Source organism: Botryllus schlosseri, chromosome 4, assembly GCF_051294905.1.
Source record: "Botryllus schlosseri isolate E-star chromosome 4, Bs_hap1, whole genome shotgun sequence".
In the NCBI taxonomy this organism is placed as follows: Eukaryota; Metazoa; Chordata; class Ascidiacea; order Stolidobranchia; family Styelidae; genus Botryllus; species Botryllus schlosseri.
In genome coordinates this window covers 24,750,785-24,769,389 of record NC_137239.1, presented here as the reverse complement: position 1 = coordinate 24,769,389, position 18,605 = coordinate 24,750,785, and the positions used below count along the sequence as shown (strand labels likewise).

Here is an 18,605-nt window from a genome sequence, read left to right as displayed (position 1 = left end):
GGGTAGCTATATATATAAACTCTCTCTTTCATATGATATTTTGCCAGTTTTCCAAATAAACCCAAATTGACATGGTACAATTGGTTATAACGTTAATTTGCGACAGTGAATTTTGAAATCATCATCATACTGCCAATACGACATGCACTTCCTCACGTGTCGCCAGGATGAGTTAAGAAATATTGTGAAACCTTCAATGATTATAACACCAATAATTATGTGTATTTTTCATCGTCGTTCATGAATGACTGATTTTGAATTATTCTAACATACACAATTACGGAATTTACATATTTATTGTTTAAAAATATAGCGCGAAAGGAGTTGTCATGCTCAGGTGAGGCGTAGACCGGCCAAGCCTCACCTGCAATAGCTCAATTCATCATAACCAGCCCAGAATTTGTAATAAGTGGTAATAATCGAATATTATTGTTCTAATACATTAACATATCTTAGGGGTGAGCAAAATGAAATGAGCATTGCCAGAGTATTAATAGATCAAAATCGTTAAAATAACATTTTCACACCAAACCGAAACATTCTAATGGATAGTTATAGTAAATTAATGTGACTTCTGGGTTACTTTACATATACTATATAGTTCAGAAATACGTGGGTTCACCTCAGAAAGAGTCATCATTATTGTTCTGCCGAAATGCAGCAGCCTAATTACAAATAAACTTACAATACCGGAGAGAAAGCGGCGCAGTCATATAATCCGCGGCTGCGACACCAATGGGTGCGGGTTCGAGTCTGACCGAGGTCGACTTCGGAATTTTTTTACCAAAGTGTTGTAGGATTATCTAGGCTCCTCCTCACCACCTCATCCGCGTGAGCGGTGTCTTACAACAAGCCTAGAAGTGGGCCGTACTATAAGTCGGCAGTTACTGGAAAAAATGAAGAATATCTACCTGACGTAAATGACCATAGTAGTCGACAAACACCATAAATGCCACACACAAACAAAACCGGATAGAGCATTGAGGAAATTCGGAAGGACGGGATTTCAATATCAAACACGAACCTTACCTGCGTATGCCACTATAGACGACGTTTCACCAAAACAGTCTCATGTCGACTACAGATCAGGCCTAATTACCAGCATCCTATGATTTCCAAGACGGCCGCATCACGTGATTATGAATCATATGTATGAGTTGAACAGGTATCTTGAGACCTGATGCTGTCTTGAATATTCGACTAAACAACACTTTTGCAGTATCATCGCAAATTTCACATTGTGGTTCATCAGTAGGGCGATTCTGTTTTAACTAAAAACGAAAGTTTGCGACCTAAAAAATGAATATTTTGACATTTATTGACCTAAAGAAACTTGACTCTGACAAAATTTCGCCCTCATGTATGTAAATTATAGGGTTTTCGCACATAATGTTAGAATTGTACTACTTATCGTCGTTTCTGGTTGAAACTGACTGTCCTTACGACGTATAGTTAGGCTGAAAAAACTTTTGACTTAGATACTGACCAATGTTTACATGAAAAAAACTTTATTTTTAAGACATCTGGACCTATGCAAAATTCCAGTAGTTACATCACGCATTATGCTTAAAATTTGTTGTAGTACAACGAATGATACTTTCCTACATTCTCTGGTACTTGTATCTGTCTTTACTAAGTAGCTTGCTTAGAATGGAAAAGAAAGTTGAACAGCACCAGTTGTTGACTGGCAGCACTGACGTTGTGCGTACACTGCTGGTGACACATCGAGTTGCCTATATCACAATTTTTCTTCATACGCTTCTTGGTATAAGAACTAATGTCCACGCAGTCTTGCTTCAGTTAGGATATTGCGATACCTTGATCATAACGCCCTGTCAACTTATTTGTTTCATTTGACCGTTTATGATTCACAATGACCAGACAATGGGCCGCCAACAACGTAATTTAAACTGTCAACTGAGTTCACCGACAGTTAAAACATTTATTGCAGGTTGCCAAATTTTTTTGACTTTGTAAACAATTTTGACAATTTTTTGACCTAACGCCTCAATTGTCACTAAATGTCAAAAAAATTGCCGTATTTATCAGCAAGAGCATGTAGATAAAGTGCGCTTTCAAAGTATAGTTGTAAAGTTGAGCGGATATTATTGCTGCCCACAAGTCTACAATCGCGATTTACCCTCAAACAGGTGAAGGCAAAATCGAAACCGCCGCGTTATGTTAATGATATCCGCAAAACATTACACGGACGCATAGGTATCACAAATGACACATGACGCGGAGTTGACAAACTTCCAACCGACGGCACTAATCATGACGAAACTCCATCGATGGCTCAGTCGTTTCCAAGTTCCGCAGAACTAACACGGTGTGTGACTTGAAATTCCTAGCACGCATTCTCAGTGCAATATAGAAGGCGTTGGGAATTCGGAAAGGCTGCACCGATTCGTGTTGCAGAGATCATCACGACGCGCTTACCATTAATTCATGACTGAGAGCTATTGATCAATTTCGCTTACACGCAAAATATCATGGCGACAGGGAATGTAAATACACGTGCAGACGAACTGGAGTAAATCTCAGCAATGACTTCATAACAGATGAAGCAAGATGTAACACAACTGCTGTTAGAGAGCATTGGTGATTTCATAAAGGGATTTCTCTATGAACGTCGTTATTTTGAATGCTCCTGGATGAATGTCAGTTATTAGTAGCCAACCGAAAATTGTCAAATCTACACTTGTAGGTATTCAAGATTATTCCTTTTTCCACACGTTGATTAGGTGAGAACCAAGTAGCCGAAGGTAAAGTTACAGTTTCCTTCAGGCGTGTATGTCAGGGATGCCAGGGATACTCAACTATTTTTTAGCAAAAGTCCATATAAAGAAGACTGAAATTCTCTCAGATCAGATAGGAGGCTCACCGACATTTTGCGGTTGGCTGTACTTGTGGTGATGACTACGAAAAGGCGAGCTTGCCCGCCAGTCAGCCAAAGCCGCACAATCTACTTGAGGATACCGGATTTTCCCGACGTTCATAAGTCGTTCCACTGATACTTATGGTTTGATGACTATATAGATAAATGCCAAGCTTGCCGCATGCCTGCCATATCTGAATATTTTACATGTGGACACTAGACCGGATAAGGCTTGGGGTCCGTACCCTTCACTTCAAAGGTCCTGATAAGGACCGCGATCCGTCAATTGAGTATCTCATGAGTATGTCATTATCATTGTGACATTTTTAATCATTACAATCATCGACGAATCACTGAGCGCAATAGTCAAGGTCGCAGTACCGTCTTTGATTCTCAGATGTGTCCTTACATTTTGGAGGGCAATGCCTGATAAAACGGCGTTGTCTTGATTTCTTGGATTTGTCCGTATTTGCGGCACTGAAGTCGTGATTAGGAATAGGCAACAATGACACCGTTTTTTCCAAATATAGCGTGAGCAAATGACATTAGAATTGGCAAACGTGATGACTTTTTTTCTTTTGTTAGTCAACATTAAGGAAAGCTTTTGAAACTTGTGTAACTTTTTACAACTTCCTGGAGCTTACAAAATACTCAGAATATATGTATTGTATGATGTTTTATGCTGTTTGGAGGGATTTTATGTTGAAACTTTTTGCAACTTTTCGTATTTTTTCATGCGACTTTTTAGTGTAACCTTTATCAATTATTGCGCAAAATATAAAGGTGTTATTTTGATAAAATGCTAAAAAACTATTTCCAGTACGGGTCTCTTTGATTTGCTGAACAAAAGGCCATATGTGATGCATTAGCTGCTTCTCAAAGTTATCTATGACGCAAAGGCTTGCAAGCTGGAACTGCAACAACCCCAGCCAAGCCCGACATTTCCTGAACTATTTGTAAATAGATCGCTTTATTGACTCAATGTCGTTTAAATTAGAGGTCCTTTTCCATTCCACGGAAGCCCAGGCGAGACCGGAGAGACCGCCGAAAATTACATTTTCACTGGGTCACGTTTTCAGACTATTGATTTTTTAATGTCGCTAACAATGTGTTTTGGTGCTATGCCTTGGGCCAATTGTGCGGACCAAGGAGGCTTGAGGTTATGGTATACTTGACTTGTTTTATGAACTATCGTTTTGATGTTTGTCATTTTGTGTAAATTTATTTCCGCATTGCTTTATTTTATGCTGCGTACCGGAAATAATGTAAGCAGGAGCTGACCACGAAATGCTGTCATGTAGGTTTCCAACCTACATGACGTAAGTGTTTGCATGATCAATTGAATGACGAAGAAAGAAATGAGACAAGCAGATATCCTGCAAATCTTGAACTGTTGGGTTATACAACGGAAACTTTCGAGTATCTCATAATTTTGAAAGATTGTAAATGAAACTTCTTAAAATTAAGTACAACTTTCTCACGATTTTAGTGCAGCAAAAACTCGCCCTTGTCATCAGCATACCAATTTTGCCGTTTGTTTGGCACCTCTGGCTTGGCTATAATCAAATTATAACCGTGCAATGAAATCGTTTCATCGAATTCAAAACGAAAATATATACTTAACAACATTTTATGTCGAATTTGTGTGATTGCAGGTATTCTCCGACAAGAAACCTTATCCATGATCTGTGACTAGGCATAATTACGTCATCCATGGGGCCCAAACGCTTCTCCGGACCCTATACCTTGGATCAAATTTAATGGCGCAGTGAATCGAGATCTGACACTGGGTTTGATGCAATTCTTGAGAGTACATGCAGATACTGCAGAATTCCAGATACATGATAGGTTGCAAAGGAGATAGTTTTAGTAATACAAATAATTGAATATTCAACCATACAAACACTTGACCCTAATCATTTCGATGAACACTCGCTTTCCACCCCTTCCAAGCGTTGCACTCTAGGAGTGAACGAAGCACAGCTCTTTGTTCGTAGAACTGGTTCCAATGGTTTGAAGTATACCGGCAAAAACTTTCTCATACCCGATTTATATACCACGGCATGAATTTCGAATATTGCGCATGCGTGATTTTAGAACAGTAATGAGATATATGTCATATACAGGCCGACTCGGAATGAGTCGGTCACCTCAACATGCATGCATTATCATTAATGTGTGATGGGATTGAACCGGAGTTTCTATGGTATCATGTTATGTATATGACGAAGGCTGGTCAAATTCAAAGCTTGTAAGAGTTTCCAGCTTCCAGCATTCCAACTTCAACAAACAGTCCTATAGCTTCAGTATAGTCAGTCAGCGCTTTCTCCAGACGGAGTTAATAATCAATGTGATTGAAGTTGAATCGATGGTTATAATTTATGATATGATCTTTACTATTTCTAGATATTTAATATCGTGAAGTGTATGACTGGGATATAAAATATGAAGTATTTGATGCTATCAACCATAGCTGTGTTATTATTCGTGAATTCAGGTAAGTCAGATTAACGTTGATATACATGAAATAAAATAGATCTTGCCTTAGAAATGATGTTGATTCTTCCCAAGAGGTTACATGGTCGCGTAGGACAAAAGCAACGGGTGAATAGATAGCCAGAACTGCCGAAATATATATCACGGTACCAATTAATTTCAGTAAAGAGACCGATGCAAATCACTCTGAATTGACGCAAATTTTGTGTGGGCTGCAGGATACACAATCCTATTGTCATAGTCTCATTGAAGCATTGATTAGAATGCGTGTGGTTACAAAAAATATGTCGAGCTAAACTTTCATAGAGACTGTTACTTCACGGTCCCATAGTCGCCTATACACTGTCCTACATATTCTCAATAAGAGTTATTGGAATGAAATTAGCAACTATTAATGATATCACCAACATATTAATAGGAAATAAAAATATTTGATGACCTGCAATATAAGCTCGCCCTAAGGTGAAGTGCCCAATAGTGAATCCCGCTCTGAACCCGACGATTGAAGAGATTTTAATTTCTTGTTGCAGCGTCAGGCTTGTTATGTTACAATGGCGGAACAACAGGTGTCAACGTAACAGAAGTGGAATGCACCGGCAAACCGGAAAGATGTTTACTATTCACTCATGGAGGTTGTATGCTAGTTCACTTGTGCGAATGTTGAAACACATTTATCTTCAATTTGTTTGCAACATGCTGCACCGAGGGTTGTATTTACAACAGACGGTGTTTTCAAACATCTTGTTTAAAACATGTGTTTAGCAGTGTTTCTCAAAAGCTGTGTAATTATGCCATAATTGTGTAAATACTTTCGAAAAAGTATGTAGTATGAACCCACGGACGATTTGCCCCCAATAGAGTCGACGTATACGATAAGGAATGGTTTAAACCCTTGAAATCGTCGTCGGTTCAACAGTAATAGCACGTAGGCCTATATAATATAGGTATGGTGTGAACCTCTGAAAGGTTATATAACGACGTATTCTTTAGGTCTTTATCAATTTCATTGAGTGGTTGAATTAGAATCATTCGCTGACTGCCTGCAGGTAGTATAGCCTATTTCGTTCTTGATGTTGCAGCAGTGAGTCATAAATATTCACAAACGGGAAGTTAAATATTTCGACCGAACTATTATAACAAAGCAAGTAAGGTTTTTGTGATTGGTAAGCTGGATGCCCGTTTAGTGTTGGTATTTTTTATGCTGCCAGCGCCATGCATAGACTGGTCCGAAATTGAAATACAAAGAATTTCAACCAAAAATGTTATAAAGATGAGACAAATTGTAATATATGAAAAAGGTTCAGAGTGTAAAACCTACCAAGGTTCGTTTGTGAACGTGAACCGCTGAATTTCGGAGTTCGCAGACAGAACGTGAACGTGAACCTCACGTTCACACCATCGCCAGTATATATAGATCATGGGTTCAGAATTGATGTTCGGATGATGATGATGATGATGAACGCCCGACTGTTAAAATGCTGCAGAACAACGTAGTCACACGGTTGAAGATATGTTTGGTACGTTTATAACAGGGGTCGGAGGCCTTTTTCATCAAAGGAGACCCCATATGTTTCAAGTGCCAACGTGACAATTAACAATTCGTGATATTCGGGCTAGAAAAACACGTTTTGAACTATGGCAATGTTTGTTTCAAATTGACTTTTGTTTTAAATGCAAGCCTATAGCTTCACCACCCGACACCTTCCACGTTATATGCATAATGTGGGGATAGAGGACGTCAGGCTCGACTCTGCATTAATTCTCTGCTGTGTGTTATTTAGATAGTCGCCACGTGACCCAGTCATGCTTGACGCCGTTATGGAGAAGTAGGTACGGAGAAGCAGTCGGGTGTACGACAAACAAAGAATATCATGAAATCTGTATTTGTGCGACTGGCAAGTGTATTTCATCCTTTTTAGTTTCATTCATTGAACAGTTATTGTGACGTATTCGGTCCGACCTGATAAATCACGCACTCTGCGCACCGATCGACTTGGTACCAGAGTTGAACAACTAAAAGATAGCCTAATCAGCCTCTTATAATTATATTAGAATTAGAATAATGTTTAAACAATGTTTTCGAAATTAGAGGAGAATTACTGACATTTCGAAAACCTGGATTAGAAAGAAATACAACAAAAATCACATTCAGTCCATATTAGATCAGAATTCATTCTCATAAACATTGGAATGGCAAATTTCTCTACCTATATAGCTAGGCTGGCGTTACCCAATGGTTCTCGACCGTGGTGCATCAGATTATATTGCACAGGGGCACAACAAGAAATAGGGTAAAGAGGATTGCCACCTACATGGATCCAAAATTGAAGGTGCAAATATGCTGATTTCTCAAATAGAGTTTGAGGATGCGGAAAACTTTTGGCAGCTGCCATTTACTTCAGAAAGCCACTGTATTCGAATAGCAGCTAAAAGATCTTCACGAATGTAATGTACTATTCTAGCGATCAATCTCTGTGATGTTGAGTCACGCGTCATCACTTCTTAGCCCTTTGTGAAATTGATGGCACGTTTTTCTTTATCGACACAGTCGAAGCCGAGAATGAATTTTAGATAGTTGTCAGTAATTAGTAGGAAGTAACAGTGCCTTGTGCATCACGGCTATTGGGTAGACGTATTGGGTACGGTACTGACACTTGACTGGCAACGTTCAACTTGGTATCCGTCGTCGTTGTTACGTCGTCGCTTGAGCGCTGGCCCAATCGCGCCTTACCCACCGCAACTAAACCGCCGTGGTATCGTATTCGTAACACACAGTTCTTTCGAAATATCGGCTCCTAATTTCCTATTCTGCTTCGACCACGTCGATAGGCTGCAACAGTGACGAACCGAGTGCCAGAAATTTTGCAAATAGGTCATAATTCGTGTCGCGTCACAGCGATATCACAAAGATCGATTACTGGATTATCAATTTTAGTGACAGTATTTCAGCTGCAGTTTGACTGCAGTGACTTTCTAAGGAAATTGCCTGTTGTTAAAATGTTTTTCACCCTTTCAACTTTAATCGGAGACCTCACCCTATTTAAGAGCGCGGTAGGCTATCCCTTTGAGGAGATGTCAATTATGAGCAGCATCTGGGAAGGTATCCGCTATAAGCTTTGGTGGTGACATCCAACAAGATGCGGTAGCCCCTCCATCTGTCTTTGTTAGAAAATGTCTTGGTCATATTTAGTATCGATTTGAACTCGAATCTTTCTCGTGACTTGAATCGTGGCAGAAACTTTGATAATTGTGTTCCTGTGTCTGAGATATATACATCGATTTCTTTATGTCGGTGTTGCTAATATAAAACGCATTTCCCTTCTTCAGATCTTTGCAATAGTCCCGAGAACAAGAAGAATGGATCGACTCAGTTCAACTCGAAGGCTTTGTTTACTACTTTCTTCTTGGGAATTGCTCTCCACCTCTTGCGATATTGAGTGCATATACAAATCCTCTTTCTCTTCTAACACCTCAACGATTGAAGTCCATATATTTTACGAGTAGTCGAGGTGCTTGTATTCGTATAGGTAGGCCTATATACCTATAGCTCATGGTTAGTGCATCGATGCCGAAGACATTAAAATGTTAACTTTAATCAGCAATAGGATGTCTCTTTCGCGATAACCCAAGTAGCATAGTTTCATATTCAACGAAATTCGATAATATATTATGCCAATTAATTTGCTTCAAAGATTGCAGTACATGTCGAATTGTCGTATATTGATAAAGGCTTAGCCTGAAACCTTGAACTTGCATCGACAAGAGGATATCTGTTTCGCGATAAACCAAGCAAGATACTTCCGAGAATGATCGAAAGTCGATTATATATGTATTATGTCCAATTAATTTGCTTCAAAGACTATAGGCCTATGTGAATCTGGAGTATATACATTTCTCTTCTCCATGACTTATTCGAACCATCGCTTCCCATATAATTGTTTCGCGGGAGAGCAGCGTCGTGAATGTTCGCCGCTTATCTACAAATAAAAGTTAGTTTATCATGCGTATTTAAGACATGAATCAATGGAAATAACACCTAAGTATAACTCTAGATAGTTTCTCGAGATTATTCGGCTTATTCATGCATAGTTGCTATGCGTCATTTATCGCTGACTATTTCGGGATGTCAGGGAGTTGTTTCATGAAAATGACGTTGATTTGTGAATAAATCTTTCAAAAATGGAACATTGTGCTCAATTCTTTGCGTGACATGACAATGACCATTTCAGAATGAGATAATTTTACTTACGCAGTTTTCTTGACATGTATAGCATGCTGTCCTATCACCACCTGAAAACAATACTGATATAAAACGGAAATATACACTCCATTATGTATTGTAAAAAAGCACCATCACCAAGTGGGAGAACACCAGCCAACGAGAGCACATATAATCTAAAACGTTCTTCTACTTTTACGACACTACAAAGGTCACCGACTTGCGTGTGAAGTGCACTATCCAATTCTAATTATCAGAAGTTGTCGTTCAATAATGTAGGATCATATCCCGCGATAGCCCGCTTCCGAGATTATTTATAGGCCTATTGCTGTTATGTCGTTGAAATCTACCAAGTTTAGTTCGCGAAGACGAACCACTTAAATATCGAGATTCAAGTACCGAACAAGAACTTCGACCAAACGAATACCGAATAGGCTACTCATATACTGCGATAGCTGTGTCAGTGTGTACTGTGTATGCATGAGAAATTGAGTATGACTGCTCAGCAATTCGCAAAAGTACTACTCACCCGGCTCGAAATCAGAACACTTCACATGCTCGATTTCAGAGCATCTTTTTTTGCAGAAACAACCCTGAAATAAGCACGGACTTCAAAACTAACGTCAAATAGCCGCAACACTCTAACTCAGTGGTTCTCAACCTTTTTTTAGACACGCCCCTTTATGATAGTGAAAATTTTCGCCCCCCTTCCCCCTTATCGTCATATCAAAAAATACAACCGGGATGCTAGCAACCACAACAGATTGTTTGATGGCATGGAAGGTTATGACTAGGGCCATTTTTATATGACCTTAAAAAATCAATTATATGACTTTATTTTGGGGAAAATATGACTTTATATGACTTTATGCGAAAATCGTGTATTTTTACATGTAACCAACGTCACTCATGGAACTGACGAGTAAAACATGAGCAACATAACAGTAATACACATCCATTTTTATTTTAAACCACGTTTGTAGTACAGTTTCATGTAGTGTGGAATGTTGGAGTCTTTAAAGTTACGATTTGGACGTAAAAATGACTTTAGTAAGAAAAATGAGCGCTCCACAGACGCTGATGTTGGTTGACACTTCTGCAGTTTTGCATACAGCGCTGGTCTTGTCTTTGTAGCTCCATAATTTGTTTCACATCGTTTTTGTCCAATCGCTTCTAAATGTAATTTTTGAGCTCAAGCTCCGAAATCGAGGGCATTTAGATCAGCATGAGCCTCTTTGATAGTGTACGTACAACTTTCCATTTTCAGTATCATGTTTGAAATATTGTTGTAGTGGAGGCATATTTCTGACTCGTCAACTTTGGATCGTTCACTGAATCTTTGACGCTCTTTACAATAACTCCTTCAGCTTCCCATGCGTTGACTATTTCTTTCGCTTGTGGAAGTCTCTGAACTTCAACTGACGTCCCACTTCAGTGCACAGAAGTAAAACAGATTGTGTAGCAACACAATGCAATGTGTGACCTCATAATGCAATGTGTGACCTCATAGGTCTGCGACTGTAATGTTATGTAGGCTAACCTTACAGTTTGCCTTCGTTCAATCAGAAATTGCCTTATTTTCTTAGTGCGTAATTGCTTCAATTGGCACTTTTTATATAAAGTATACAACAATATGACTTTATTACTCAAATATGACCTAACCAGGAAAATATGACTTTATATGACTTTATAACTTTCTTAATATACCCCATATGGATGCGGTTTTTGCGTTAAAATTTATTTCACGACTTGCTGATGCATAGAAAAAAATATGACTTTAATGATTTTAAATGGCCCTAGTTATGACTGTTGATGAGAGAATTCAAAAGTATGAAATGCGGTCTATATATAGAGAAACACGCGTGAATTGGAGGTAAATCAGGCAAAGCGTGAATTTTTTTTCAGTTGACCGCCTCTTTGCGCCCCCCTCTGATGCTTTCACGCTCCCCCAAGGGAGGTGCGCCCCCAGGTTCAGAACCACTGCTCTAACTAGATCAAGTTCTTAACCGGGGTTCTGGGCGGGCACGCACCTCCTGTATGAGTAAATTATCACGGAGACACACGTGGCGAGATAGCGTACTGGTACGTTCAACAGCTGCGACACCAATGGGTTGTGGGTTCGAGTCCGACCGAGGTCGAATCCAGAATTCCTACCTAAGTGTTGGATCATTATCTTGGCTCCTCCTATCGCCAGCTGATCCGCGTCAGCGGTGTCAATACTGAATCATAATAAATAATATCCGCCTCGTATGAGATGACCAACGTAGTTGAAAACACCATGAATATCCAACAACAACAGCAATCACTGGGACGCGAATCCTGGCGTTGTCTTCAAGTTATACATCGTGTTTCAGACTAGCAAGTACTTAATTGTAGCTTGTAGCATTCATATAATAATGGTAACAAGGTTTTTCAGTCATCGATTTTAATTACTATGGGGGAATGGTGAGACGAAATGGATACAGGGGCACATTCATATATTGTGAATATTTGAAAAACCCGTCAGCAAGAATATACATAGCTTCGGTGATTGAGTAGTGTCATTACTGTTATATCAGCCGCAATCCTGATGAGGTTTGATCTCGGCAGGGTCGCTGTCTTTGTGAGAAAATGACGAGATTCCTAATTTTGCTAGCCTGCTTAAATTTACATCGCTGCTGCTGGATCGTGCGTTAGGTAGGTATATATCATTTGTCCTGTTGGAAATTAGTACACTGCTTAGTCAGACCAAATTTTAGTCACCCTATATGTTATTTTAGGCGCAGGATTGCGATTTTAAAATTCTGTGGGTGGTGTTGATCTGAAGAAGTAGGCGCCGGGCACACTGGGACAATTTGAATGGGGCGCTATGGTCCATTGATATCCAAAGGCAGATTTTACAAAATAAAAAAATCAACAAAAGAGTTTGCAGAAGCAAGATAGTCACTAACACTCTTTTACAAAACATCGCTTGAAGTGTCACTCAATAGATGGTGGACATTAGGGTTGTTGTATACCATCCCCGAATTGCAATGTTAATCTACAAGCGGGCAGCTGTCTGCATGCAAGTTTCATTACTAATCCAAACTTAGGGATGGGATCTAAAACTGGTCATGGACACTTGGTGATCCATTCTTTTCTTCAATAGTTGTCGGTTTCGTGCAAACAGATGCGGTGTTAAGTTTTTTAATACTGTTCCATTTTGCCCCACCGCATTTCCCATTATACCTCGTCTATGGGGCACAATGGGACAAAAAAGTTCGCTTCTTAAGTGGCTGTACTTTTGTTATTTCTTCGTATTTTCAACTCATTTCTATTTGAAAACATGCGTTCTGTGGACCTCCATCGTTCTAATAGAATTCATTGCAATTTTTGCATTTGAAATATATTTATGACTGTCCATTGTGTCGCACCTTCCCCTACCATATTGGTGAAAATAATTTCTTCATTTCCTGATGTAAGATTGTAAGGCGAATGTTAGTCGTTTCTCATTGTGCTTGACCACCGTCAAAGTTCAGACTTGAGGAGTACTTAAAATCCCTTAAAATTATTGTTTCAAAATGTCCTGTTTATGGTTCCTCAAATGCCAAAAATAAACATGCTTGCCTATATCTATATTGCAGGGCATTAACCTTAAATCCAGCACTCAAAAGATGATATGAATGATTTGAGTAATGTCTAATTATTCTGTACATGCAGATTAGTACCGAATAACTTACTTGGTCACAGTCCTCCCCCACATTTCTTGCCACCTGCCGTTTGCGTCCAGATTTGTCAACACAGTACGTCGGAATGAATTCGGTGCAGGTTGTACAATGTGGCGGAAACACTTTACCACCTTTTCTGGAGATAAATTACAATCGTGTTACCATCACTTCGTTTTGGTCTCTTCCGAGGTCCTGTCACGTGTGGATTCGGTGGAGAATATAGCAGTATATCGGGATCAAGTCACGGCAATCTTCGAGTCACAGATCATATCGCTTCATTGCACTTTTCGACTCGAGTCAAGCCAAGTCAAGTCCAGCCGAATCAAGTCACGAATTAAGACAAAAAGTGTGGCGAGATAGCGTAGTGGTATAATCCACAGCTGCAACACCAATGGGTTGCGGGTTCGAGTCCGACCGAGGTCGACTTCAGAATTCCTACCTAAGTGTTTGTATAGGCTCCTCCTCGCCATCTCAACCGTGTAAGCGGTGTCTTATAAAAGCCTAAAAGTGGGCCGTGCTACAGGTAGGCAGCCACGCAACAAAAATGAAGAGCATTGGCCTAGCGTAAATGACCATATAGTAGTCGACAAACACCGTGAATGCCTCAGAACAAACAAAGACACAACGTCATTTCAACTTTTCGAGCCATGATTCAAGTCATTGTATATTTCAAGGTCATTGAAGAACATATTAATTGCTGACGACTTTATAAATGCATATTGCATAACTATTTCAATCCGATTTGAATCATACAAGATGTGCGTTAAGGTGATCACTGAACACTCTATAGAACAGAAATGTACTGCTCTAGATAGATTGCTACGACAACGTAAGATATAATCACTTTGTTCACGATCAACCTATTTGAGACATGCCGACAGAGGCCCAAGAAAACCCAGGCTGCGCGATCGTCGAATGACTGGTCGCTCATACAGCTGATATAAGCGAGTCGACAACATGTAACCTACGGACAGGTACGGCGATTCAGTCGGCACCGATGGTTAACTCGATTCATCTCAACACTGGAATAAAGACGAGTCATGATCATTACTACAGAGATAGGCCGTACTGGTAATGAACATAATTTAAACTTGAGCAGAAATTATTAATAATTAAGTCTCTAATTTATTATCATCCTGCCTATACTTTCCGCATTTTGGTGTGGACCTACCATCATACTGAATTTGAACAAAAACTCTATTCGGTAGAAGCAGTGATGGGATGACCCGAGTCACTTTTTTCGTACGACTTGACTTGATTAGAGTCAATTTGCAAAAAATAGTTAACTTGACTTAACTCGGCACTTCAGAAATGTGGATTGACTCGTGACTCGGAGCAAAATTTACGAGTCGATTACAAATGATCAAGTAACGGTGTCGATAAAAATGGCTGATCTTGCGTATATTCGGATTGTTCACGATAAGCTGGTGTGACCTGTGAGAGGGAGCAATCAGTCAATGGTTGTGCGTTTTACTGATCCTCCGTTGTTCTTTCACAAATATAGTGACCGCAAACCAAGTTATCGGAGCTTACTGCTCACGTTGTCGTAAACTAGTAGTAAAGTAATAATATGGCAAAGTATCCATCTCTGCTCTATAAACTGCTCATTGTTGTCGATATCCACCTTAACCGAAAGTCTTGTATGATTTAAGTCGATTTTGATGTAGTTTATAAGTTCATTACTCGTCGACCATTGGCGCTGGCTTAAATTGAATCTCACGGATGTGTAGACAGCTAGTACATGGCATCATATCGATTCGTTTCAACTTTCTGAGGTTTCGTATTCTAATCTCTATTTGGCTGATCATTATACACTGAGGCTGTACAGTTACTTATAGGAAGTTCAGCAGTTACGTATGCGTGAGCGAAATGAGGCGTTTTTGTATGTTTATTTAACAGTGTATTCGTCTCTCCGTTAAATGGCAACTTTCAAACACCTATCAAAACGCAATGACCTAATTATGCCTCGCACGGCGGAAAAATCTGTTACTTGATTTGACTTGACTCGTCACTTGACGTAAATTGACTTAACTCGAGTCACTTTAAAAAATCGATTGACTTGACTCGAGTCAAAATGTGCAATGATTCGAGATGACTCGTTACTCGTATAGGTCGTGACTTGATCCCGACACTATAGGCAGAGGTAGCGTGAGAGCCACCGTAGTTCTTTGGTCACACATATTGTCTTGCAAACTAGAGGTTTTGATTCGGATTTGAATCCCCATAGCTGCTTCGCATGAGCCCCTGTCGCCCCCATGCCCGGATTAATGGGTAGGGCTGCGGTAGCATTCGGAGTAAAACTTCACAACAGATAGCCCTGTCATTATGCCGATAGCTGAGTACTGTTACTCTGTAACTAACCCAGGATCGGTAGATATCGCAAGTCTTTCTGTCTCTCTCTCTTCCTCTCTCACTCTCTCTCATTTTATCTCTATCTCTATCTCCCTCTCCCAACGGCAGTGATAAGCTATAAAAGTTTTATTGGTTTTATCTTTTAACACTCTTGCTGTAACACAGTTCATTTTGTGTAACAATATTTTCTAGCAATATGTATTAGATGTGTATTTTACCGTATTTTTGTTTTCGTGACTAAACGAAAATGTGGGGTTCGCCGACAGCTTGCAGACTAGACGTGGGGTTCCGCAGGTTAGTAAAGGTTGAGAACCAATGCCCTAACCCTAACTCATTCAAACCACAACCAAACGGTAAGATTCAATATTTTTGCGAGATGGTATATTACAAAAGTCATATTTCGAGCTAGCTCTGTTATATAAAACGTATGACCCGAAACGTGCCCGTAACGCGAATTGAATCACCCGACCCTCACCCTAGCCTAACATGAATAAATAATTTGTCATTCAAATGACTATCATTGGACATGGACACGCTATTTAATTGTTACCAATTATCACTCAGTTGAGATATTAGCTAAATGTATCGTCACTCAATCCACCGGTACGAACACGTCAGTACACATAAATTATAAACCGCATGCAGGTAGTTCTATATAGAACTGGTTTGTGTTCTTAAACAATAATAAAAATTTAAGTGCCCCATCAACATTAACGTTTGATAATAAATAATTACACTCACTCACGTGCACAATAACGTGAAAGTGGTCGCTACACAAGACTTTGCAAATAAAGTGTTATCTTTGCACTTGAACTGGCAGAAGATAGCATTGTTCTTTTCGAAACAATTCCCGTCTTGTATCATATCGTTCGGCGCATTGCAGGGTTGGTGATGTGCATTCCTCTTGGCAATATTGAACTTCCACAACCTTTCATTGCCCTGACTGCATTGAACTGAAAATTGACAACAGCAAGGATACAAGTGCATAGCCTATATTAATACTAATGTTATATATTGACAATATCAGTAGGCTACAGTTATAGAACTAACGATCATTTACACCCTTGTCATATTGATTGCATTGCATTGTATATTCAGATGTTACAGACGATACAACACGAAGGAATCACTGGTCATCGCAAGATTCGTGGACCATCCTTTACTAAGTGGACGCTACACTACACCTACCGTAAAATCCATGACAATATGCTCTATAAAATCCTATGGGGGATTTTACTCACGGTGCAATGCACTGGATAGTGGGTACATGAAGATTGTAGGCCTATCTCGAAGTAAGTTTAGAACTTACCTGCAAAAGCCAACAGGACTGTGCAAGCCAGATATCTCTTCATATTAGCTGACTGAATCAAGGAGGAAACGAGCCCGTCTCTGACATTTAAAGGCCAGCGCACAGGATATTATGTCAATCCGGATGGGACGTATTTCCAAAGAAAAAACACGGAAGACCAGCCTAAACATCGATGGGACTGCATTTCAAGATCTTGGCCATGTCCCGGGAATAATATTAGCAACATGGGATCTGAAATTGGCCGGTCCCTCATTTTTACATCATTATTTCCATTTGCAATTGATAGATGGACATGAAATGGGACACCAATCTATTGCTTTATCCGCTTGCAGAATTCAGAAGTTCATCAAAGTTACTCGCGAATAGGGCTGGGCACAATGATTCGAGTACTCGACTCTGAATCGAGTAATTATCTTAATGATACAGGTCGAGTGGCGAAAGAAGATTTTTTTGAGTACGCTCCTAGCCACCGACAGTTATTTTATCAACGAAAATTATGGTTTCGATACTTTTTTCTCCTGTAGAAGGCTTGAAACCTTGATTGGCCGTATCCCAGCATACGAAACATACAGGACAAAGCTACTAATGTTACTGGAAGTAACGCATTTCCGAAGTCATGATCCTTCCACAACATTATCACAAAGTTTAATGATGAAATCGGTAGGGTCGAAAAATACCGAAGTATTTTTAATGTGATGGATAACATGCATTATATTCTTTGTGGTGACATAAAAAGTACATATTTGAACTTTGACATAGCACATTCTGTTATGACGTAATAATGAGGGATACTCGAATACTCGACTCGACTCGAAGCATCGAATCACACAGGTAGGCTACTCGATTTTGCCCAGCCTTACTCGCGAACCGCCCGGGATAGTCTTACGTACCTTGATGGTGGTACGCTTACCCCAGTTTGAGAATTGTATAGGCAGAGTAATGCAGGACGATATGGTTTTTGTGTACATGGAATAATTACGATGGATATTTGTCTGCTTGATCACCGCATAATAAATTGAAGTGAACTCAAAAACGACTGCCCATTATTTTTCGCAATTCATATCAAGTCGACCGTAAATTTTAGGAAGTGTTGGTCGTATTGATGAACGTTATCACGATTGCAAACCGCGGAACAGGAAAGTCGGGTTCCTCGCAACAGTGACCCGGTCCGTACATTGAATTGGAATAGATTTCATGACATTTGAATTATTTGTTTGCGCGTGATACCACAAATGTTCTATTGTTAGGCTTCTCTCTGTCTGGACCCTGATTTCCGCGCATTGTGATCAACACAATGGAAGCGGAATCACTTTGTTCGCGTTGGAAACTGAAGTGAGATGACATTAAATTGTATCAATGTTCTCTCCTCTCTCCCCTGCAGCATTCAAAGTATGATCAGGGTTGTGGTAGACGATACCACGATAATTTATGAAGTTCCTAATTAAACCATACTACCTTGATCGTTTAGCCTGATCTAACGAGAATTTCCCCTGGGAGGCAATTGTAAGTGCGTACTAGGGATGCTGTGAACGTGAGGTTCACGTTCGCGTTCTGCGTGTGAACCTCGAAAATTTAGAGGTTCGCGTTCACAACAGAACCTTGGTAGGTCCTGCACTGTGAACCTTTTTCACATGTTACAATTTTCACTTCATTATAACATTGCTG

The 18,605-nt window shown here is 39.8% G+C and overlaps 1 protein-coding gene and 1 long non-coding RNA gene across 2 annotated transcripts; one reads left to right on the top strand and one right to left on the bottom strand.

Annotated features, from left to right (window-relative positions):
• Positions 1 to 2,849: 2,849 nt before the first annotated feature.
• Positions 2,850 to 9,559, top strand: LOC145437520 (uncharacterized). The gene is made up of 5 exons (XR_013914676.1): positions 2,850 to 3,001; positions 5,285 to 5,375; positions 5,905 to 6,006; positions 7,156 to 7,204; positions 8,702 to 9,559. It is a non-coding gene; the product is annotated as an uncharacterized LOC145437520 (long non-coding RNA).
• Positions 8,848 to 16,999, bottom strand: LOC145437519 (uncharacterized). The gene is made up of 6 exons (XM_080314783.1): positions 16,941 to 16,999; positions 16,377 to 16,584; positions 13,292 to 13,415; positions 10,123 to 10,186; positions 9,624 to 9,664; positions 8,848 to 9,351 (listed from the first exon to the last, which is right to left on the bottom strand). The coding sequence occupies exons 1-6, from the start codon at positions 16,981 to 16,983 to the stop codon at positions 9,283 to 9,285; spliced, it is 549 nt and encodes a 182-aa protein (XP_080170909.1). The 5' UTR covers positions 16,984 to 16,999; the 3' UTR covers positions 8,848 to 9,282.
• Between the last annotated feature and the right edge of the window lie 1,606 nt (positions 17,000 to 18,605).